The sequence below is a fragment of the Diceros bicornis genome, chromosome 3 (genome assembly GCF_020826845.1).
Source record: "Diceros bicornis minor isolate mBicDic1 chromosome 3, mDicBic1.mat.cur, whole genome shotgun sequence".
NCBI lineage: Eukaryota > Metazoa > Chordata > Mammalia > Perissodactyla > Rhinocerotidae > Diceros > Diceros bicornis.
This window is the reverse complement of record NC_080742.1, coordinates 21657179-21683570: the sequence shown is the minus strand read 5'-3', so window position 1 is coordinate 21683570 and position 26392 is coordinate 21657179. Positions and strand designations below refer to the sequence as shown.

General features: G+C 35.5%; 1 protein-coding gene across 1 annotated transcript in view; it reads left to right on the top strand.

Annotated features, from left to right (window-relative positions):
* Nucleotides 1–26392, top strand: part of SEMA3E (semaphorin 3E) — a 250643-nt gene that overhangs the window by 134745 nt on the left and 89506 nt on the right. Inside the window, exons 2-4 of the mRNA XM_058524644.1 lie at nucleotides 5216–5376; nucleotides 24145–24204; nucleotides 26197–26316. Of these exons, the coding sequence (XP_058380627.1) occupies nucleotides 5216–5376; nucleotides 24145–24204; nucleotides 26197–26316 (341 nt within the window). The remainder of the gene's footprint in view (nucleotides 1–5215; nucleotides 5377–24144; nucleotides 24205–26196; nucleotides 26317–26392) is intronic.

The window sequence follows — 26392 nt, the reverse complement described above, 5'->3', positions numbered from 1 at the left end:
TTTTATGTAAATTAGTTTTTGTCTGTCTTCTATTATGACGTCTATTTACAGAACAGGGGTGATAGTTTCGTCTTTAAAATATTTTTCCAACATATTGAAAGAACAATAATTTGTTTCCATATCTATGCTGTAAATAAGCACTTTTTTCAGTTTTTTTCCTAATAATTATGTTTCTGCTTTGTTAAACTTTGGAATTCCATGTTTTATCAAACTTTACTATTTTTATCTTATTAATTGCTTTTATGTTTACAGTGCTCTTTTTACAAATAAAGCATACTTCAATTCCTAGAAATTTCATATGGATGAGAGAGATGAATGTTTCCCCATTTCAAAAGAGAACAGAAATGAAACTGCTCTTCTCTGTGCAGACAGTAAGGTTTGTTCTCCAGTTGTATGAGTGACTTTAATAATTCAGTTATTATCAGGAAAGATGGCTCAAGATCAACTAGTGGAAAACCCAAATTTTCATTTTTGGCAGATGTTCTTCAACACTTAATAAGATTATATTGAACATCTATATGCAGCAGGTCAACTTATTCAATCTACTGAAAATACAGATTGTGATGAATTTATGTTATTATAAATTTATTCATGAGTAAAAACAGACTAGATAAGTTTGCCTATGAGATTGATACATATGCTTCATGGCAACACCTCTGCCCCCCCATAATTATAGGGACCACGCTATTTACCACATGGCTTCCACATTTAATTATGGATGGATAATTGATCCCAAAGCATCCCATCTAGAGGAAGCCAGCAGTCTATGAATTGTGAACACTGGCTAAGCCAATTACATTCTTTTCCTTGAGAATTTGAATTGTAAAATGCAAAAACTATTGTCATACAGTGGTGGGGTGAGAGTTGAAAGGTCATACAGTTGGAGGCTAATGCAGGTATATTTGGCCATGAACAAACTAATGAATAAACCGTTTAGGATCAATACAGAGAAGCAGTGGCATTAAGAGAAGCAAGAAGCAAAGATGCACCATCTCCTAAGAGCTAAATTACCTTGTGCTTCTGTTAGTTTTTTTTAATTACCATGAAACCTGGTTTTCTGTCCTCGGATTTGCGTTACCCTGACTTAGTTAACCTCTGTTCATTGCAGCCATTAATATCCTGACTAACATGGCCACCCGTGACCATAAAGTCACTTCTGGAAGATTGCACTTTGATTTGAATTCGGTTGGCTTGTATTGAGGGATGTAATTATAAGCAGAGGTATGGCACTTGATAGCTTATTTTTTAGTGATGTTGTGTATCGATCATAGTATTTTCCAGCATTCCCATTAAGAGGACCTCAGGAGAAATTTCTCTTAGTCCTTAATACCAGGTGTATTATTCAGCGTTCTCCAGAGAAACAGAAGCAATAGAACCAATAGGAGATAAATATATGTATATATGAAATGAGGAATTGACTTATGCAATACAGAGGCTGAGAAGTCCTGCAATCCGCTGTCTGCAAGGTAGAGAGCCGGGAAAGCTGGTGGTGTAGTTCACTCTGAGTCCGAAGGCCTAAGAACCAGGCTAGCTGATGATGTAAGTCTCAGTCTGAGGACAGAAGACTGATGTTCCAGCTCAATTAGGCGGAAAAAAGGAATGAATTTTTCCTTCCTCTACTTTTTGTTCTTCTCAGACCCACAACATATTGGATGAGGCCCACTCACATTGGAGAGAGCAGTCTGCTTTAGTGAGTCCACCAATTCAAATGCTAATCTCATCCAGAAACACCCTCACAGACACACCCAGAAATAATGTTTAGCCAAATATCTGGGCATCCCATGATGCAGTCAAGTTGATGCGTAAAATTGACCATCATACCAGGCAATGCTCCTAAGCAACTGATACAGTTTTTCTCTTGTATAATAGTGACTTTTACTTTGAATTTTAGGAAGCCTGGGGTCAATTTTGGTATTCCTTTAATAATATATAGGATATGACAGAATGACTTTCAGTTAATAGAATTTATTCCAGCCTTATCTTATTTTCTTTGTTTTTTTCCCCTTTACCTTAACACCTCTAGCAATATATTTGTTTTTTCAGTTGAATATATTTGTATAAGTCATCTCAGATCTTTTTTGGGAATAGACAAGTTAAATAAAAGCAGAGAATTAGAGTTAATACTGAAGCATAAATATGTATAACCTTTTAAAAAATGTTTCTATTAAAGAATGTCTCTTATTCCAGATATACAGCAAAAATATTTACCCATAATGGATACTTTTTAACTTTTCTTGACTTAAAGTCAAGGATGTTGGAGAATCACAGACAGGAAGGACAGTATGGGTCTTAGAGAAAATTTAGAATCACAATCAGGATTTATGCCTGTGGAAATGAACAATAAAAATATATCACCTCCCTTTTAGAAATGCAATTTAGTCAAAGAATGAAGATTTTGAAGGTGGAAGGGTGATTAACATATGAACAAAACAATCTAAAGAGGTTAAGTGGTTATTCAAGGTTCATGGCAAAGCCAAGACTAGAACCTGGCTCTCCAGATTCTCTGTCTACAGGACTTTCTCTTGTGATATACACATCTGTTGTACTTTATTTCTCATGTTTTTTCAGTAATTTGAGTGATTTTTCATTGTAATACTGTATGTCTGTACGATAGTCATTTAATCTTTGGGCACTTGAGTTTCTCCATCAGTAAATTAAAGGACAATGGTAATTTAAACTGTTACGCTGTGGTTATTTATTGTTGCGGGGAAAAAAGATAAATGTAAAGGCTATAAGAAATGAATATTTAACAAATTTGCATTTGTTGAATGCACACTTCAGTTTTTTCCCTTTGCAATTTCCAAACTATGTCTCCACAGGAACGTGAGTGCGTCTTTGTGGTCCTGTGGGATAGACTTGGCCATAGAGACAAGAAGATGAGTCAGAATAAAAGTTGATATATCACAATAAAATAAGATTGATGAGTTAGTACTTAGTCTCTGTTATTACTGACAAAGAAATGGGAACTATCACCTTTAGACTATAAAAATTATAGTAAGGATAGCAGAAGTTGGCAAGTCATAAAAACAAGTAGAAGTTGATCTCTCCATGTGTAGACAGAGGTACTGAGGTGCTAATAACTTCACTGGGAAACAAGCAAAGTCATCCCTAGATGGAATTCATTCATGGAGTGCCTCCTTTACTGGGTGGGCTGCCCTTCATTCTAATTCAGACTTTTTAATATTGGCATAGACTGCTCCACTGTGACAACACTTTAGGGCAGGGCCCTCCTATTTGATTCTTTTCATGACTTTCTCTTATTTTCCAGCAAACAGTCTCTTGAGCTCTGCATCTTAGTGTGTTTGGTAACTGTAGTTTAGAGACCTGTTAATTCTAGCTAATGTGTAACCATTCTTGGATCAGTTGCATCCTTTCAGATAATGATTTCACTGTGCATAAAACTTGGGGAATTTTAGCAATCTGTCATAATAACTGGGGAACCTTTTCTGGGAATAAGACCATAAGTGATTATATATAATGACAAGGTGTTAATGGCAGTGGATAGCTTTGATCTATATTTTTGTTATAGTATTGGATCCCTAAAATGTGTACCTCTTGCTATTTGTGAATGCCTAGTAAGGAAGGAAAACAGTGAGATTCTACTCTGACAAATTTGTCTTTCAAGATTCAAGAACCCCTAATCTCTCAAATTTCTATTTTCTTCTTCTCTAAATAAAGCACCTTATTATTCTTTCCATCCCATCCTCAAAACTCGTTCTCAGATTCTTTATTTAGGTGAATAGTCACGTGACTCAATAGCACAAGGTTTACCTTTATAAGAGATACTTTGATTTTAGCAGTATTGCTTATTTAAAACTAAAGACTTAAAGTTAACCCTACTCTACAAAATTTTGGACATCAACAGTTTCAGAGTAGAGATGTAGGCAGTGAATACATTCTTAATAGAGGAGAAAAGATACTTTATCTCTCTTTTCTCAGAAACAGATGATGTAAGAGTAGGCAAAATGCTATAGATTTGCCATATTCCTATTGCTTTCTGTATCTTAGTGTTCTGGTCCCCAGTAATCCACATTCTCGGTCAGATGCATTAGGCATTAACCTTTGGGAGATGAAGTTATCTTTAACTTGTCAATATTTTCCAAGGGGCTTCTTCAAGAATTCTTCAGCATGCAGGATCTGGTCTTGGGGCCAATATATTCTTCATCATCAAAGGCTCTCATATATCATATACCAACCTTAAGTACTGATCTGCATGTGCAATTAAATACTTTCAGCAAACAAACAAATGCGCACACATGAGAGGTTTGCCAGATTCTGACTTTCTAAAATTAAATGTATCTTAGCTAAAACATATAATTTGTAATTTCTGACATAGGGATGAATGCATAAACACTAGCCAAAATAACAATGAAGAAAAGTAGATCCCCATCAGTATTGTCAGTCATCCCCACTGTACTGAATGCTACCTGTGTTACCTCATTGTATTAACAACCCTGATAGTTTCCAGACTTGGATAACTTAATTTTGGATGTGACTTTCAAAACCAATTTCAAGTGGAAATACTTTTTCTGAGTTGGTATTCATCTGGAATTAAGTGGACATGTTTTGGGAATATTTATGGTAGATTTGGGAGTTTTGTTACACATAGAGAAGTAAATATAAAAGTCATAATAAAATGACTTTTCCACATCACTTTACGTTAAAGATTGCAAAGGATAATTCTTTCTGTATTTAAAAACATAGGATATTTACCCTACGTATTGATTTGAAGTTTTTAGATTCATAAACCTATAAAAGATTTTAATTTGTGCACACTAAAATTTATTCCCAGTTGCACTCTATTTTTTACATGTTGAACAAATTTTTTTTATTTTTCCAGTTTTATTGAGATATAGTTGATATATAACATTGTATTAAATTTAAGGTATACAACATATTGATTTGACATATGTATATTATGAAATGATTACCACAATAAGTTTAGTTAACATTCATCACCTCACATAGAATTCTTTTTCTTGTAATGAGAACTTTTAAGATCCACTCTCTTAGCAACTTTCAAATATACAATACAATATTGTTAATGCATTGTATATTTTTAATCTTGAATAATAAATTTTAAAGGCTTTATATTTATGATAAAATGAATGTTAATACACAGTTCCAAAAGTATGAAAATAAAGCCACGAGAAAAGTGTTATAAAAGTACTGTATTTTCTCCTGTGTTTAGCATACATTTCCTTTTACATTTCAGAGCTCTTGGATCTAAACAGAACATCAATCTTTCATAGCCATTTTGGATTTCTTGATCTCCATACAATGCTGCTGGATGAATATCAAGAGAGACTCTTCGTGGGAGGCAAGGATCTTGTGTATTCCCTCAGCTTGGAACAAATCAGCAATGGCTATAGAGAGGTATGGAAACATCAAACTATATATCAGGAGGGAAAGAAAATGGGTGAGGGAGATACCTACTTGTATGGGTGTTACTTGGGTTAGTTTTTTCATTGGCCATTTTAACATTCTGAGTGATAATATTATTGAAAGAAATAGAATATTCAATAAAAATGAAATTGTTTTGAGAAAAGCTTATAAGTTATCAAGAATTAACTTTTCCAGCACACCACTCATCCCTGTTTTCCCAGAAGACTTGAGATTGGTGCGTTTGACATTACTCTTGCATGATGGCCCTGTCACCACACCCACTGTCCTGAGACCTGGATTTGGAACACGCTAATTTACGGTAGTCCCTGTAGGCTTTATTACTCCAAAATCCCAGCCCCCTGAAGAAATATGGATGTCTGATCTTGAGATAGGTAACTCATGTAGCCTATTGGTAATATCAGTAATTGAGATGGATGCTCCTTAAACCTGGTGGATTAAAGTGTATTAAAATAGGCAAGTGCCCAACATTTTTGAGAAAAGGTTAACTGTAATAAGAAAAATAGTTCCTATAGTCTAGGCTTATACAGAGTTGAATTGAGCTAAATTTTTTTCAGACCCATATCAATCTTACATAAAACATACAGAAATATTGAGATCATAGTAGTTTTTGGCATAAATGTATGTATTACATAATACATTTTCTTTATAATTTACTAATTTATTTTTGTCAAAATGATCAATGTCCATATTTTTTAAAGTCATTTTTAAAAAATTGATGATGAAAAGCAGCATCCTTTTGTCTCTGCCAATTCCTGGAGGAAATCATTTAAAACTCCTCTGTTATTTCTTCTGGGTCTTACCTCTATATTTCTAAATAACATTTGTGTACTGTTCTTTCTTGATATCATTGATTTTAGACAATATTTGTTGACTTTCTGTTTAGGAAGATGAAGATTTTAGCCTTCTTTTTTTGTAGTACCATAGCTAAAACATCTCTGCACTGCTGCACCAGCAAACCCCAGTCATCTCCCCCCTCATCTTCCCAAAATAGCTACACCACAACTTTTAGTTAAGTAATAAATATTTGTATTGTTATAATTGGGAAAATGGATCATACTTCTTCCCCCATCCAGATTAAATATTATCCATTTTTTCCATTTTCTTAGATTTTTATATTACTTTCACTAATTTTTTGCCAAACTCTCTACCAGAGTTCTTATACTCCTCTCAATGTGGTAAACTGCAGCAGGGTCCATCAGTTCCAAGTTTATGGTTTTTAAATTAGAGAGATCCTTCTTGGTTCTCTTGTCATCTCAGAGTTTAACTTCACCATCATCCTGGAGCATCCCTTTGATCTCCCACTTGTATAGTCTTTTTTCTGAGTTTAGTATGATATTTTACTGAAACACACCTTCTACTAGCTTCTTGAAGAAGGATCTAAGGTAAAATTTTGAGTTTTTTATGTTTGAAAATATTATTCAAACTTCACACATAATTGATAGATGAATATAAAATTCTAGAATGAAAATCATTTGCTTTAGAATTCTGAGGATATTGTTCCATTGTTTTCAGACTTCTAGTACAGCTGCTGAGAAGTCTGATGCCATTCTAATCTCAAAGGTTTATGTATAACGTGTTTCCTGCCACCCTGTCCCCTAATCCTGACCCCATGTACCTCTGTATTTTAAAATTTTCTCAAATTTCCCTTAGATTAGATCTTTTTTCATCCACTGTGTTGGGACACAATGGACCTTCTATGGAGGACTCCATGGCTTTCAGCTCTGGAAAATGTTCATTATTTATTTGATGTTTTTCCTTCTTTCCATTTTCCTCCTAACTCTCTTTCTGGGACTCCTGTAAGTCAGATTTTTTTCTCAATTGTCTGGCCTTATTGTTTATTATACAGACTTTGAGCTGTTTCTCTTGATTTCACCCACACCCACCACTTTTCCCATTCTCAGGGGGACCCTACACTTCCAATTCCTGAGAATTTCTGAAGTTCTTTTTCATGAATCAGCTTGTTTACTGGGTCCCTTCACCTTGCAGGCATTTAGAGCTCTGCTTTTCTAGTGTGGAAAGCCAGTCAACATTTGTCCATATGTTGTAGAACTTCCCAAATATTGCTGATATTCTTTTGGCCTCTCCACTCAAGTTCTGTTTGTCCTGTTTGGATTATGTGCTTTTACTGTCATTTTAGTAGTTGTAGGATGGAGTGGAAGCACATATTGTGTTTCACTCTCTTTCATTTTTTTCTGTCATCTTTAATTTTATTTTCTCTATAGTTCTCAAAAGATGATTTCTCTCTCTCTTTGTCTTTACGTATATATTTAAAATATATATTTTAAAAATGTATATATATTTATATATAATATGAATATATGTTTATATATAAAATATAAATATATAATATTTACATTTATAAAATATAAATATATAATATTTACATTTATAAAATATAAATATATAATATTTACATTTATAAAATATAAATATATAATATTTATATTATACACACACATACACATACACCCATGCGTGCACACGCATACACACACACATCTCTAAGACCATCAATGACTTCCTCTTTCCAGTCAAATTCAGTGGGTTTTTCTCTCCCTCCTTAGACAGTCTTTCCCCACTAACTGTGGTGGGACACACAACATGTGGTGTTGACCTCATGGCTCTCTTCTTTTTCTCTCAGTTAGATCATCTACACACTGCAATTCTCTGTGAAGGTATATCTAAGCTAGGGATCATAAGTATGGGGGCCATAGAACAATCTCTGTTATGGGCTGAATTTTGCCCCCTTCATTCATATGCTGAAGCCCTAACCCCCAGGACCTCAGAATGTGACTGTATTTGGAGATAGGGTCTTTAAAGAGGTGCTTAGGTTAAAATGAGGCCATTAGGGTGGGCCTTAATCCAGTCTGACTGGTGTCCTTATAAGAAGAGGAAATTTGGACACACAAAGAGACATCAGGGATGTGTGCCCACAGAGGAAATACCCTGTGAGAACACGGTGAGAAGGCAGCTCTCTGAAAGCCAAGCAGAGAGGCTTCAGAAGAAACCAATCCTACTGACACTTTGATCTTAGAATTCTGGCCTCCAGAACTGATAAAAGAAATTTCTGTTGTTTAAACCACCAGTCTGTGGTATTTTGTTATGGCTGCCATAGCAAACTAATAAAATCCCACATTAAAATTATAAGTATATGGATATGGAAAGATCCTCCAAGGGTTCTGACACCCAAAAGATTAAGAATCTTTGCATTAAGGAAGTAGTTTTTAAATTCCTGTCTTTGGATCAGGATCATGTAACTCTCATAGAGTGAGTTCCTAGAATTCACATTTATAACAAGCTTTCTAGATGACTGTCCTGTATACAAAATCTCATAGCAATTTTCCTGAGCCGTTTCCTATGTGGAACTATGACCGAGAGATAGCAGGTTCCCACTCTGATGTGATTCCCCTTTAGAGTAGGGGAAATTGAATCACCTTCCTTATTCTTTGTTGTTTTGGCCTAATTGTACCCTTAGGCCTTTAATTGTGGAAAGACTTGCTTTTATGGAGGAAGTGACCTGTGAAGACTATATAAGGGTAAAAGACCTGGAGGGTGATGAGGTTTTATGAACTGCGTCTTAGGGAGCAAAACAGAATAGTATGTAGCCGTCAAAGCTTCAGGGTGCCATCTAGCAAAGATGTCAAGGAAAGTAGCTACACAAATTATTACATTGAATCACTTTGCTGCATTCAAGAGTGAATCCTCATCTTGTGGGGGCCTGAAGTGTCTACAATTTGGTGGACCTCTTCACGAAATACAATTAATTCAAACATAAATTTCAAAATTGCTAAGGTCCCTCCCAGGGCTACAGAAGGGCCAAGTGCCAGCAATGAGTCCCAAAGCTTAAGCTTCATTAGCTCTGAGGTGACTTCACCCCACCTGCGTTTGTTATTTTGTACTTTTCCTGCCTCTTTCCGCAGAATGATTAGCAATAAAACTCTACACAGGCCTTTTGTTTGTTTTCAGTAACAGCCAGGTTAGATGAGGTCTGCTTCATTGACATTCTGTTTAAAGGAGTGGACTTAAGAATGAGAGTCGCGGCCTTAGTGCTGTCCAGGCTCTGAAGATGTGATGTGTCTGCTCCTGGACCAAGCTCTCTTCCTGTCTTTTCTGGACCTTGCTCCTTCGATTATGTACCTGTTATTATATTTTTAATCTCTCCTGCTTTGCTTTATCTAAACTCTGGGTTTCTCAACCTTAGCACTGTTGACATTTTGCACTATTCTAAGTTGGGGAAGGGGGTGTCCTGTGCGCTGTAGGATGTAGAGCTGTATCCCTAGCTTCTATTCAGTAGATACCAGTAGAACCCTCGCCGGGAGTCATGACAATAAAAAAATCTCCACACATTGCCAGATACACCCTGGAAGGCAAAATTGCCTCAGGTCAAACCATTAAGTCTAGCTCATCATTCTATAAGCAGGATCCAGACCCTCCCATAAAAAAAACAAAAGTGCTCCCTTAAATATATATCTGCCTCGTAATAGCACATCCCTCCTTCTTCCCTTGAAAGAGTAGCCGAAGCCCATTTTCACTTTCTCGCTTTATATTTATTTCTTAGTTTTTAATCTTTTAAAATGTGATATTTGATACTTAAGAGAATATAATGTATGTTAGAAAGCATAATAATAAAATTAACACCTGTGAACCCAACACCCAACTCAAGAATGAAAATATATAAGGGACGAATGGATAAAGAAGCTGTGGTATATATACACAATGGAATACTACTCAGCCATAAGAAACGATGAAATCCAGCCATTTGTGACAACATGGATGGACATTGAGGGTATAATGCAAAGTGAAATAAGTCAGAGGGAGAAGGTCAAATACCGTATGATTTCCTTCATTAAGTAGTAGATAATAACAACAATAAACAAACACATAGGGACAGAGAGTGGATTGGTGGTTACCAGAGGGGAAAGGGGGAGGGAGGAGGGTGAAAGGGATAATTTGGCACATGTGTGTGGTGATGGGTTGTAATTAGTATTTTGGTGGTGAACATGATGTAATCCATGCAGAAATAGAAGTACAATGATGTACACCTGAAATTTTTACAATGTTATAAACCAATGTTACTGCAATAAACAAAAAATTTAAAAAAAAAAAGAATGAAAATATCACCTGCCCCGTTGTAGATGCAGCTGCCTTTGTCTCTTCTGTCTCTCCCTCCTCATGCCTCCTGCTTCCTAGAAGCAATTACTACCCTGGATTTTATGTTTATCCTTTTTATGCTTTTATTTTTTTAATTATTTTATCATAATGGATGTTTCCCTCTACAGTATACTTTTTAGTGTTACTTGTTTTGAGCTATGTAAAAATGATATACAATAGTATGTTGCAGTCTTCTGGGACTGCTTTTTGTTTGGTTTTATTCAGTATTATTTCTTAGATTCAATCATGTTACTTATGGCATAGTTCATTGGTTGTAGACGTAGAATAGTGGATTAGGAACAAAAATTAGATTTCTAGGTTCGCATCCTGCCTCTGCATTTACAACATTGGGCAAATTCCTTAACCTCTTTATGCCTCTATTTCCTCAGTTGTAAAATGGAAAATATTAGTCCTTTCTGAGGATAAAAATGAGTTAGTGTAAGTAAAGGACCAAGAACTATGCTTGGCACATGTGTATAAGCTATATATCATATAAACTCATTATTCACTTTGGCTTGTATGTAATATGGTCCATCATATAAAGATAGCACAGTTTATTTATCCATTACCTGTCAAAAGACATTTGGGTGGTATCCAGTATTTTGTTTTATCAGTGTTTCTATGATCATTCTAGAAAACATCTCCTAATACACATGTGTAGGAATGCCTCCAGGGTATATATTCTGGAGTAGAATTGCTGATTATAGGTTAATTGCTGTTAATGTTCACCTGTACGAGATAATGCCAAATAGTTTTCCAAAGTGGAAAGTGGGTATATAAAGTCCCACTCCCTCCAGCGAAATTTGAGTTCCTGGTGATATGCATACTCTCCAAACCTTCTTCCACTGGCCTGTTTGATCCACATATTCCTCAACACTCTTCCCTTGATTCGTTTGTTTATCCCTGCCCAGTACCTCACTATTTTAGCAACTGCAATTTCACTTTTATTTATTTTTAGTTTTACTTATTTGATTGTAATTCTAATAACCCAATTATTATCTCAGAAGCAGGACATGTACATTGTAAAAAGTTAGAAAATACAAACAAAAAATAAAATAATACCATACTATAATACTAGATGATGATAAGTGCTATAAAGAAAAATAAAGCAGATTAGGAAGATGAGAGTAAACGGGTTGCTGTATTAGATAGGGTGGTCAGGAAGAGATTTTCTGGCAAGTAATATTTGAGAAGACTCCTAAATAAAATGCCCCTTGGCTCTATTTCAAGGCTCAATAACCAGTTTGGGCTAGTGGCTCCCGTATTGGATTGTGGAGGACTAGAGAAGTAACATCGGAGTGTGTGGCTGAGATAGATTGAGGAACCAGATCATTGAAAGAACGGAGGATAGGGCATCGATTGGCCAGGGTGATGGCTGATGAATCATCTTTGTGAAGAGAAAGGCAGTACTCTAGGGGAGAAAAAATTTCAGTTAATGAGGAGGGCATGGCAGGCGATGATGGTAGATGACTACAAGGAGGAGGGATAGCAAGTGGTATGGTGGTGGTCATATGAGCTTCACAGTAGCTAGGGTTTTATTTTTACTGTTGTATTTTAAGTTTTTATTGGGTACACAAGTTTGGAGAGAGGGAACATTGATCAGGAGGAGACAAGAAGGATCAATTAAAACATTTTCCTCACATGTGAGTTCAGAGTAAAGAAGCCACCACCATTAGAGATGGCTGGTAGAGAAAACGTAATCTCAAGGGACAAGCTGGTTTTTATTAGAGCAAGAAAGTAAAGGGACACTGGAAGAAAGGTGGAAGTTACGGGGGATTTTGCTAATGACAGACCAGGTATTCCAGATGATTTGAGAGGTTCGGAAGGGTGGAGTCAGATTGGGGGCTATACAGATCCGTATGGGGATATGAATCCAAGTATTGATTGTTGACCCGGGGGTTGGGGGTGTCAATGCTTCCCATGGTGCCTATAGTCAACAGGCTTGTGTCATGATGGATTAGACCTGATGATCTCTTCAGGGAAGATGAATAACTTTAATTTTTGACTTCATTAGAAAACAGAAGCCATTAAACAAGTTGATCCTCACTGTCCCACCACCAAGTCTACTGCTTCTGTATGACTTTTTCTATCTCCCTCCTTGCACAGAGGAGCTGCTCTTTCTTCTTTTATGAAATGCCACTCCTTCTACACTCCTAGCCTGTTGATTTTTCTTAAAGATTGGTTATCTTCTATCTTTTCTACGTTATCATTTCCTCTACAAAATCAGCAACAAATATGGTTTGGTATAGAGGTTCTCAACTCTTTTGTGTTTCATGGATCCATTTGGCAGTCTGGTGAAGTCTGTGGACTCTTAAATGCATTAAGCAAATATGTAGGATTATAAAGTAAAATATCGAACAAAAGTTATCAAAATGTAAATTATTGAAATACAACTATCAAAATATAAAAATAACAATTTGTAATATGAAAATGTGTAGCTTCTTTATTAACATATTAAATAATAAGATCTAGTAACAGGTCTCATAAGTGCCATAATTTCAAATTAATTATGAGTGTTAATGATATTTTGAGATACTTGCAGTAATTCTAACGTAATATTAAAATGTCTATTATGTCTCCTGGTTATTAAACCACAGATACTATTAATACTATAGTGGTTTGTGTCATACATTTATATGATAGAAGAGCTAAATTTCAGTTGGAGATTAGTGCAAATAATGATGTGATTTTTTCCAATTGAAGTTGGTGCATTCCCTGAATTCTTTTTTCAGGCACCAGTTAACTCCTCCATAATTTCCATCTTATAAAAAAAACATTCTAAGAATTTTGACTAAAAATTAACATAAATTTCTCAGTTTAGCAAAGATGTAGGCCCTCATGATCTGCTCTTGTCTACCTTTTTAGTCTAATCTCCACTTCTCCAAGCCAAGACATTGCCAACAGATCACTTCTACTTTTTTTCCAGCTTTCTTGAGATATAATGACACATAACGTTGTGTAAGTTTAAGGTGTACAACATGCTGATTTGATATATTTATATATTGCAAAATGATGACTACCATAGGGTTAGCTAACACCTCCATCACGTTTAATTACCATTTCTTTTTTGTAATGAGAACGTTTAAGATCTACTCTCTTAGCAACTTTCAAGTATATAATACAATAGTGTTAACTACAATATTATTAACACCATGCTGTACGTTACGTCCCCGGAACTTATTTGTCTTTTAACTGGAAGTTTGTACCCTTTGATCATCATCTCCCCATTTCCCCCACTCCCTTGCTTCTAGCAGCTAATATTCTCTTTTACAATTATTTTTATTGAGGTAACATTGGTTTATAACATTATATAAATTTCAGGTGTACATCATTATATTTTGATTTCTGCGTGGACTACATTATGTTCATCACCCAAAGACAAATTACCATCCATCACCTTACACATGTAGCAACTACTATTCTAGTCTCTGTTTCTAAGAGTTCAGCTTTTTTAGATTCCACATATAAGTGATACTATGCAGTATTTGTCTTTCTCTGAATTATTTCAATTAGCATAGTGCCCTCAAGATCCATTCATGTTGTTGCAAATGGAAGGATTTCCTTCTATCTCATGGCTGAATAATATCCCATTGTATATATACACCACATCATCTTTATCTGTTCATCTGTTGACAGATGCTTAGGTTATTTCCAAATCTTGGCTATTGTAAATAATGCTGCAGTGAACATGGGAATGCAGATCTCTTCAAGCTTCTGTTTTCATTTCCTTTGGATATATATCCAGAAGTGGGATTGCTGGATCATATGGTAGTTCTATTTTTACATTTTTGAGGAACCTCCATACTATTTTCTGTAGCGGCTGCACCAATTTACAATCCCACCAACAGTGCATGAGGGTTCCCTTTCCAACACTTGTCATTTCTTGTCTTTTTGATATTGGCCATTTTAACAGGTGTGAGATGATATCTCATTGTGGTTTTGGTTTTCATTTCCCCGATGGTTAGTGATGTCAGAAATCTCTATTTGTTCCTTAATACCTCCTTATCCTTACACATTCCCCTTCCCTGGAATAGCCTTGAAACGTAGCCACTTTTTCTTCTTTTACGCTATTTTCTTTCTCCTCTAAACTAGATTTGGAGAAGGTTCTCCCAGACCTTCCTTATCCCTTGGTCTGGTTTTGATTCTCATATTGTATTAAAATAGGCTGTCAGTCTACTTTATAAGATGGCTCCTTAAGATTAAGTACTGTGTTATGTTTATCTTTGAAGACGTTGGTACTCAAAGAACCCAGACACTGAAAGAATGAATATGTGTCTTTTGGTAATGCTGACATCATCTAATAAGTTGACTTTCCTCGGTGTCTGCCCTCTTGAAAATCCCATTGTACTTAATTGTCAGAACTACTTTCAAACTAATTATTCTCTAATTTCTTTTAGGTTAATTTTGTCTGTCTTCTACCCTCTCCCTCACCAACCACTGACCCACTTCCCCACTGGCAAACAGGGTAATAGATCCTGTTTTACAGTGTGGAAGTAGTTCTTACTTTAATTGTACATTAATAATGACTGATGATCTTGTAAATAATATCTGTGCCTTGGCTCCGCTCCCAGACTGAACTGAGGAATAAGTAGTGGTACTTATGTGTGTGTGTGTGAGGAAGATTAGCCATTACCTAACATCAGCTGTCAATCCCTTTCTTTTTTACTGAGGAAATTGGCCTCCGCTAACATCTGTGCCCATCTTCCTCTCCTTTATGTGGGATGCCTGCCACAGCATGGCTTGATAAGCGGTGCACATGTCCACGCCTGGGATCCGAACCTGCGAACCCCTGGCTGCCACAGTGGAGCATACGGACTTAACCACTACGCCACTGGGCCGGCCCCAGTAGTGGTATTTTTTCAAACTTTCTCTGGTGATTGTAAACTACATCCAAGATTGTGAAATACTGCAGTATTATGTGTCCCTCTAAGCCCTAAATAAATAATTGTTTTATAGATAATAATGAGAACTTACATGGTTAAACATGCATATAAGACTGATTTTTCTCATGCAATTTTGAAATGGATAAGAACTTACCATTTAACAGACTGACTGTATTATATTAGTCTTTTTTAGATACTGGCTTTGCATTATAAATCATTTAATTCATTGCATTTCCTAGATTATGTAATAATACTCTTTCACAGTGAAATTCCGCTCTGTTGTATCTATGTCACGTTTGTAAAAGACCTTTGACCTTCACTCAAAAATAGAAAAGTCAATCCTGGTGGTAAATCATACTTTTCACTGTAAAAATTATAACTTTTTAATTCCATTTGTCTTCTCTAATATGAGAACCTCCCACCTGCCAAAAGAGGGTAGCTTCTGCAAGTTACTCTCTTCAAATGTCTCGAAAATCCACAGATAATGTGAGACTTCTTAGATTAGAACTCTGATTTCATCAGGAACTTTCTAGGAAATAATAAAAAAAAAAAACATTAAGTGCCTACAACAGTACCTGGAACATAGGTAGTACCATCTAAATATTTGCTATCATATTATTATCTAAAATAGAAATAGAATCAGCACATGATTCCAATGTACTGCCATTTCTAAGTGAGGTGTAAGTGTACTATATATTTTTAGGGGCTATTCAGCTAAGTTCTAGAAACATATATGGAGATGTGAAGTGTGCAGAAATGAATAAAATGGTTTCCACCCTAAAATATTTATAATGTAATGGAGAAGACACATGTATGGACATCTGTCATAGCACAATTTGGATAGAACTATAATAAAGGTCCAAATAAAAAGCTAAGAAAGTATATAAAAGCTGAGGGTGGGGTTTCCTGGAGGGGATATAATTTAAATTGGACTTTGAATGATAGTTGGGCTTTTGATTCACACAGATTGGTAGCGGGAACAGAGTGAGTCGGGGGAAGAAGTTCAGAAATCTTAGAGCAGTTTGAAATAGTGACTAATATCCTTGGCTGAAGTAGATAGGTGAGGTGGGGGTATGTGGGTGGGAACAGGGTACAGAGTGAGAGTTAAGGATGGAAATGTGATTGAGACCAGATCCTGAAGAAAACTGACTACTATGTTGTTGAAACTTAATCTTCTAGGCAATGCAGGAACCAGTGGGAGATTCTGAATATGTGCATAAACATAGTTAGAATTGTAGTTTAGTGTGATTGTTTTAGCAGCAGCATGTTGGATAAATGGAAGGAAGAGATTAGAGCCATGAAGCTGGTAAGTAGCAGTTAGAATTTAAAACCAGGTCCATCTGTCTTAGAAGCTTATGCTCTTTGTGGTATCGTTGAGAACCAGGTTACTGCTTTGATGTGAACTTCATGTCTCCCAAATTGGTCTTCAGTTTACCATTAGTTCTGCCTTTTGTTATAAGGTCTTTCTTTCCTCTTGGTTCTTGTTCCATTTTCCTGACTACGCTTTACCTTAGCAATGATTAATGAACTAGTGAGACAGTTAGTTGTTGGTGACAATAGTGGAGAAAAACCACAGACTAGTAAGAGAAGGAACTGTGTTCCCTTTGTTTACTTACAGTAAAGGTTGAGAGCCCCGGGAGGCTCCAGTGTCCAACCACAGATAGAAGATTAGCTTGTCTGTTCTGTCTTACAGCCCCTTGGAATCTGTGCACATTTGAAAATTACTAAGACTTCCTGAAAAACAAATCAAAATTATTCTCTGGAAGATAGCAATACTAGTTTGAGGTGTAAAATTTTCTTCTCTTTTTTCATTCCATGAAGCAATCAAAAGTGATTATATTTGTTTATTAAAGCTATATTTTATGGGACTTCATAGAATATTCCATATTCAGTAATAAACTTCCAGTTTAACAAACTTTCACCCATAGTTTTTCTCTAAGTTTCTAAATTTCAGCTTTTTTTCCTGAAATTATTCTCACTACTATTATTTTAAGCTAAAATTATGCTACTTAATTTGGATATCTGTAGATATAGCTCTGTTAGACACTTACATTTGTAAAAATGTTTATACTTTTCTCATTTATTCAACTTTACTGCATCAAAGGTGAAAAAAATTCTTGTATTTTAGAATTTAATTTTTTATTGAGTGGGAGAAAGGCATTAAAATATAATTTGCATACAAATGGCAGATGGTATTTCACATTAATGACAGCAATTGAGTAAATTTCATCCATTAAAAGGGGCATGCATCAGACCAATAATGTTTATGTGGTTATAATATTGTTGTAATTCAAATGCTTTGGAGTATAAACACTTCAAGTACAAATATTGTCTATAGTCCAAAAGATTATAATTCTGGCATAAAAACTATTTGAGTAATGACAGTCATTATAGTTAAGTATAAAAGCATAAACACTGAGAAGGATAGCGTGTGTCAGGTTAAAGACTACCACTTATAAACCATTAGGACTCTTTTAATGTGTCATATTCAAAATATATTTTCTTGACTTTAATGATATTTATAAGACATAATTAAAATTACATTGATGGACACTGGTACTGTACATAGATGTAAAATATAGAAAGAAAAACTAAAATATAAATGAAAATTTTTGATTAGAATAATAGAATTAGGAAGAGAATATTAGATGAATTTATAATAGTGTCTTAGTCACTTAAATATATTCCATGAAGAGAGACTTATGTGAACTGGATCATTTTATTTAATTTTTTTAAATAAAAAAGGAAATAATCTTTTTTTAGACAGTTAAATGATTTCTTCTTTGTTTACTTGTTTTTGCTCTTCTAAATCTCTAAGTGTTGTAACATCTTGTAACAATAAGTTGTTAAATCTTTAATTTTGGTATAATTATGAGACTCAATAGGGAGTCCAGAAAAAATTACTTTGTAATTTAATTTTTATTTTATTTTATGTTTCTTTTCTCCTTTGAGATATGCAGGAATAGTAAATGGCCTGTTAATGTGCATTTAAACAATTAAACTATATTGTAGGAGTATTGAGATGAAATGATGTGTATTTAACCTTTTGCTTTTTGTACCTTTTTTGGTGCAGGGAATTTGGAAATATCATTACACCCTGTTGTTTAACTGCCTTTAAAAATATTTTGTGCAGAACAAATAGTTTAATTTTATGGGTTTTTGTTGATGCTAAACTCTGGAGCAGAACCAAAAGACATCTTGACTGCCAAAACAAATGAAGAAAATCATTTCCCTTACTATCTTGGCAGAACATTTGTACATGATAGCTTTAAAATAATTTTCCATTTCCAGTGAGGTCTTTCTCTGTCATCTTTTCTCACCTTAGTGAACATTTGAATGCAGTCTTGAGCCTGTTAAATTTTGTTAAAAAAAAAAAAACCCAAAACAACAATAACAAAAACAAAACCAGTAAATCTATAATTATGTTGTTTCTTTGGAGAGTTCCCATGTGTTGGACTTTACAGTGTGAGTGTTCATAATTTAATCTCTACCTCTCTCCCTTCCATCTGCCCAAAATGTTCTGGTTAAGATCCTTTGCTCTGCCCTCAGAAATCCTACTAGTCTTTCAAAGCCTAAGTTATTGCTAACATCCTACAGGATTTCCTTCCTGGTTAAACTGGACATTGTTACTTGTCTCATTCATCTGACACTGATTATGACATCTTCATGTCGTTGAAGTCTTATTTCTCAAATTTTGCTGGAAGCTCCTTCAGTGAATTGATTTTTCAAAGAATGTGATAAAGGTATGTTGATTGATACAAGTCAATCAAAGGACATTGAATAAGCAGTGACTACATTTAAGGCATTGTGCCAGGTGGGTGTTGGTAGGGATACAGAGATAAGTCTCTGCCTTGCCCTCTGTAATTTATAGTCTAATAAAAGAACTAAAGTTAAGTATACAAATCATTATAGTCCAAGGTAGATAAAGTAAGAAAAACAATATAGAGGATCAAAGGGGGGAGAAATACCATGTATTGAAAAAGTGATCAGGAAAGATTTTATCGTGAAACGCTTTGTAAAATGTACCTAAATTAATGATTTTGTTATTCCTAGAGCAATTGCCATTATTAGGTTTGCTGCTAGAAACAACACATATTCTGACAATACTAGAATCTTCACCATCACATACTATATTGTCTTTTGTTTGTTTCAAGAACCGTGAAGGGGTCTGAGATTTTACCTTGCTTTCAAGACAATAAGTTAGCCTGTCACCATTTCACAGATATTGGCAGAAGATATGAGACTCCTGGGTCAGAGACAAAGGACTGGATTACTCACAGCACAGCATGCAGCATGGGCTTCATGTTTCTATCAGTTGCCTTTTCCCCTTCAAGTCACTCAGGGAGTGAGGCATAGCAGCCCAGATAGACACTGCACACACAGTGAACATGTTATACCTGATTAACCTCAAGCTTAGAAAACTCTAGCAAACCTGTCCAGCCTTAACCCAGAGGGAGACATTATCTTTGTTATCCTGGTCAGGAAACAGATCTTCCATTTGCCCTCGAGGGAGATTCAGTCTCCATCTTCCAAGCCTGTTTGAAATGATAGTGTAGAACAAAAGCTGTCAATAAATGTGTAGACATGATAGTGTAGAACAAAAGCTGTCAATAAATGTGTAGACATACTATGGAGAATTGCCCCCCAAATAGCATGTTCAAAATAGTCCTGGAAATAATCATTATGAAGCAGTGATTTAGGGGAATATAGGATAATATATTGAGGTAGTTTTACTGACCTGGATCTATTTCAACATTGAAAAGCTGAACTTGGTATATTTTTCCAAAGAATTAGTTATCTAATATTTTCAAATTGTGGAAATACAGTGTAAAGATGTCATCATTTTACATAATGAAGAAAAATGAATAAGAAGGGATGCTGATATTATAAGAAGAAGAGTCTTGTATCTCATAAGTTAGTGTGTTAAGAATGTAAAACATTATTCTAAATTACAGATGAGGTGCTCTCTAATTTATTCATATCAATAATAAAAATAGGCCTGAAAATCTTTCCAATGATAAATGATCCTAAAATGAGTTTGTGTTTTGTTTTATGTTTATATATATATACGTGTATATATATATAGACACACATGTATTATAGAAGTTCCTTTTGAATAATTTATGCATCCATAGTAAAATCATACTTCTAAAACCAAATTGAATCTCAAGTTAGAATGGATTTAGAAGTCATCTGAGAAAATCTACCCCTTGGTGCAAGAACTTTTTCCAAAATAATAAATCAATAAGGTTTATAAATTCCCCAGCTTCACTTCCAGGATCCTTACTGTATAATGATGTCAGTGACTCACCTCAGGCTGATGCAAGGCTGCAGCCGAACCTAATATTGATGTATTTGCATGATGTCTTTCCTGAGTCGTGCGTGATCCACTGATGGATTCATTGCTACAGTCAAGAACACTGATACCAGGATATGTGTGTGCTTTTGGCTTTTTAGTTGTTTTTCTCTTACATCCCTACTTTTTTCCTTTGTCTGTTTTCTGTGTCACAACATAAAAGAAAAGCTCGTGTGTTTTCATTTAAAAGTTTATATACTACACTATGAAAGCAAAAGAACATATGATGCTGAATATTGTTAGTAAGAAACTTTTGGGGGCCCATTGCACTAATAAGAACATCAAAGTAATATTTTGTAACTATAATTCAAACTTGATTGCTTACTCCTGTGATAATAAATTTAATTATATGAGGATCACGATAATAAAATGCTATTGTCACCACTTTTAGGAATTCCCTATATTGTTTGTATATCAGGGAGTGGGTTTGGCTACATAATGTGTGAGTTAACTGATAAGCCTCTTCCACTTCTAGCATATTATAAGTACCTAACCTGATATTAGGGGCACAGCTTAAAAAAAAAAAAAGCTTAAATCTTGACCATATTTGGGATTCAAACATATATATCAGATTTCAAAAACTAAAGTGCCTATAGGGGCCAGTCAGGTGAAAGAAAAGTCTGAAGCAAATCAGAGAGTGCCAGTCCCATTGAAAGAAGACTTCAGACTTTCAGCTCCAGTGGAATGTTGCCACACAGGAACGTATGCCTGTTGCTTGTCTTCAGATTTTTCTAGAGAAACTAGAAATTTTGATTTTTATGCAAAATTTCTCATTTTTGAATATTGGCCACTAATTTAAAAATAATTAAACAATTAAACAGTATACTCAAATAGAAAATGCATCCAATCAGCAACATCTAATATGTGGTTCCATAACCGGAATGTCTTTCCAGGCTAGCAGAGCACAGGCTGGGATAGTGGTGGGTAGAGGGAGAGGAGATATCAGGGAGAGATTATAGGGCGCTTAAGGAAACAAATAAATTGCCATAGATAGGAAGAGAGGCTGGCTTACTGGCACAGACCTAGCAATTGAGTCTAATGACAGGAAACATTGACACTGGATAGTAGGAAGCTATACCTGAACCCTTCTCAATCCAGACTCTGAGGACTCTTAAGGAGAAAAAGACTATTTGTAGAAATATTAATAATATCTTGAGAGGCCCAAGCTACTCTACTGGGAAATTTCTACTCCTTTACCAAAATATTAACTTGAGAATGGAAGGTGATTGCCTACAGAAAGAAGGGAACCATCCTTGATGCAGCCTGACTCAAAGAGGCCATAGAGGTAGGAGAGCAAGAGAGAACATCTTAGGAGTTCTTTATAGCAGTGCACGTGGATCCAAGGTGCAGACCTTTGGAGGCAATGAATAAAAAACTATAGGGTGTTCTGGTGACAGCCAGCCTTCCTCAAAATGGAATTCATCACCACCTGACCAGCAGAGCCATGAAGATGATACGTTAGCATGAGAAGGTCCTCCATGGAATTCTGAGAGAGACACAAGAAAGGAGGCTGCTTGAGCTTTTTCAGTCTGCGGGGGGAGGGTGATTGATCCAGCAGATGTGGGGATAAACTATTAATTAGGAGGCTTAAGGTCTTGAGGCACAGGAAACACTTGAGAACTTACCAGTTGCTACAGTTACTCAAATGGATCACATTCCTTGGTTCCTACGCATGGATCTACTGCGTTGTGAAGCTGGACAGAGGCTTCTTTTTAAAGAAACTCCCAAATAATACTATGTCTTTGATCAAGTTGTGGTAGGGATTAATTTAAATATTGAATCTAAAGTGCTCAGGACAAAAATTAGAAAGCTGACAATACCAAGTGTCAGTGAGAATTGCTGGCGGAGTAGAAACATGTCGCTGTTCGGGAGAGCAGTCTGCCACTACATTAACAAATTAAGTATATGCTTACGCCAAGACCCAGCAATTCTGCTCCTGGTCGTAGATACCACTGATATTCTTATACAGATCCCCAAGGGACATGTACAGAGATGTACCAGTGTTTGATGTGGCAGAGATTTGGAGGCAATCTGAGTGTCCATCATTGGGAGGGTAGATGAGAAAATGAGGGGGATCCATATCCTGAATATTACAAAGCAATTAGAAACAACAGACTATATGTATACATTGGACTGTGGAGGGATCTTAAAAACCCAGTGAAAAAGACGAGAAAGGGTTTGCATAAATTAAAAAATACCATTCACATAAATTTAAAAATGTGCACAAAAAGCAATAATATATATTTTGTAAGAGTATATACAAACAAACAAAAGATTCCTGGCCACAGTTTACAAGGATTGTCCCCTGGAGGGATGCAAGTAGAACATGGAGAGGGAAATGGAAGGAAATAAATAGTTAGAATAAGAGAGGGACCTTTCAAGACCAGTGATAATAATGAGCCGTGAATTGAGTAGTGTGACAGACTCTAACCTCTGCACATGGGTTTACAAAGCAGAAGAAAGAAAAACTGAAAGTTCTTATCACACTGTCAGGCACATGGTATAATTAATTCTATAGTTTGGGCAACAAGAGGAACAGAAGCAGTCTGAGAAAAGAAAAGGAAATGATGGAGAAAACACTTTCTTTCCTTAAAAATATACACTTCATGGTCAGAAATTTGTGGAATCAGAGAACAAGTGTTTACTGATTTCCGCCTGTGGCCCCAGCGAAGTGCTAGGTAATATTAGAGATGAAAAAGAAGTATTTGGTATATTCTCTCTCTTCAAGGAAGAAACCAACAAACTTGAAATATAATGAAAATTTCCTGAAATCCAGTGGGAAACTGGTAGAGGTAAACAATATTTTAAAAAATGTTCAAAGTCATTGTGTGGTGTATATTATTAGGTGATATATTATAAATTAGCACTTAAAGAGTCATTCATGCTTTAATCCTTTCATGTAGAAAACATTACATGCATGGTGTGTAGGGTCCACCACACACCAGGTTCTGTGCTAAGTGGTAAAAATGCAAAGCAAACTCAAAGGGGGTACCTGAACTTATAGGGGCAGACTGTCAGGTTCAAGAGAAAGACTGGCTGGCAGAGGTTATGGTAGGTCAAGTACAGAGCAGGGCTGGTTGAAGTGTGGGCGGTCTCTGAAGGGCTGAGACTTGAGGTAAGGCTTCAAAAAGATTTAAAAATAATAATAATAAGGTTTAACCTGAAGTATAAACTCAAAGATAAGTGTCTTTGTGCAAATAATGGTGTAAAGAAGAAAAAGTCTTGCTTTATCTTCTCAGAAAATAGAACAAAATGGAAACATTGAATTGCAGAACAAAATGAAATGGTTTTTCAGTGTGGTTTATTTTTATATTTAGTTGCATAATAGTATATTATGTTTTATTTCAGATACACTGGCCTAGTACAGCACTAAAAATAGAAGAATGCGTAATGAAAGGAAAAGATGCAGTAAGTATTATGCATTGTACATTAAAGAAATCGTCAGTTATATCCCTGGTCAATCACAGAGGACTGAATCCAATCCCTGGCCTTTTATTCGCTCTTAAGATTCACATATGCAATTCATTTCAGCAAGAAAAAAAAATATATACACATATACATATATAATATGTACATATGCATTACATATTTGTAATTATATAAAAATTAATTTCAATGTAGAGTTAAAGGGAGCTGAGGTGTCATCCAGATCTTCGTTTTATTATATTTTAATCAACCCAGATTTATAAATTCTTTATACTAACGCTTATTTCCTATGTATTTGGGAGAAAAATAATTGCAGGTAATTTTTTAATTTGAGGAAATGCTAAGCACATTGTTTTTGAGATTTCATTGCACTTTGATTAGTAAGTTATAAACAAATGAAGAAAAAAAGGAGAAGAAAGGAGAAGTTTGAAAGAAGAAGGCAATAAATATGCCTGACTTATTCCACGATGTCTGTAAGGTCTGTCCTCCTTAGAGAATCAGTGCTCCATTTCTCCACAGCGTCCCTGCGGTGTGTGGGTGGGAGATGGTTGTGCAGCAGCAGCGTCTCTGACAGAGAGCCTAGCACACTAAAACCTGAAGGAAAGAGGTACTGTCATGTGCGAGGCGTAGCTGGCCCGTGACACCATACTCGTCTTGGGAGGAAGGCATGCACATCTCCTTTTGAAAGTTAACTTACCCTTTTTTTCAGTAAGAAAACAAAATATCATGTAAAAGAGTAACACACAACTCCTGATTGCCTGTAGCAACTCGCTCACAGCCAAGGAGTGAGTCAAGACATTCTTGCTGCCTTAGTCTGCAGCGTGATGGTGACTAATTGAACACGCTCTTAGGCTCTGTCAATCTCAGCCCAACTGAGCCGAAATGTGATTTAATTCGCTCAGTCAAGATGTGACAGTGTTTCAAGAGATGAAAAGCAGCTGCTTATAGCAGTGTGAGAATAGAATATTTTCCCCATACCTGAATGATTAGAGTTTTCCAACTATATGGGTCACCCGCAGAATAAAATGCTACACGAGTGGGAAATTGAAGAAATAAATTTGTCTGTATGCCCTGGATAATCAGTTCAGCAGTGCATTCCTTATTCTTACCAAGGGAATGCTATAATCTGAACCATTTATGGTGAGATGGTTCTGTGGCTTTTTCATCCTAATACTGTGATGTGGGAGCCTTTAAAGTCACAATCTGTCCTTATAAAACATTATATTTACTGATTATTGCATGTATTGTTACCCAAAGTAATATTTAGCATTAAAAAGTTTAGTATTTCTCTCATAATTTATTTTAAATAAGCTAAAGATAGCTAATTTGCCAACAAGGTGTTTGCTAGGATTAATTTAGCCAAGTTGGTTTGAAACAATTTTAAACTCTTTTTTTAATTCAGCATACTGATCATAAAACTCACCTAGTGATTAAATGTGTTAAAATTTTGTAAGTGATTTCAGTGAATTTGAGTTTGAAGATAGATATTTTCTCAAACATCAAAACTCTGTAATGCCCTAAAGTCTGCATGTTTCCTTATGCATTAATGAAGCATTTTCTAATTATTAGTTTTCTGACTTTATGCTGATTCATTGTTTATATGTACTTTTAAAAAATAAAAGCTTTGGGAATAACTTAATTACTCAGTGGAATGTATTGCCATGCAAATCTTTGCACTTGAATACATTTCTGAATAGTGGTTTTTTAAATCCTCAATTGTGTAGTAGAATACGTGAAAATGATACACTCTCGTTAGTAAATGTAATTCATGGATCACCACTAACTAAAATGTGCATGGGTCACCCTGGTCTCTTCTTCTGCTGGTCTCTGTCCTTTTTCCATCTGCTCCTTGTTACCTCCTCTAGCCAAGGGAGACTTAAACATGAGATTTCTAGGGTTAGGAAAACAGAAATGAAAAAAGGGCCAGACATTTTTATTACACTAACCCATTTCTGCTTTTTTTCCCTGCTTTAGAGTGAATGTGCCAATTATGTTCGGGTTTTGCATCACTATAATAGGACACACCTTCTGACCTGTGGTACTGGAGCTTTTGACCCACTTTGTGCCTTCATCAGAGTTGGGTACCATTTAGAGGTAAGATGATTTCATTTATTGCTATCAATAAAAGTAATGCTTAAAAGAACTTTCTTTTAAAAGAAAGGGTGTGGAA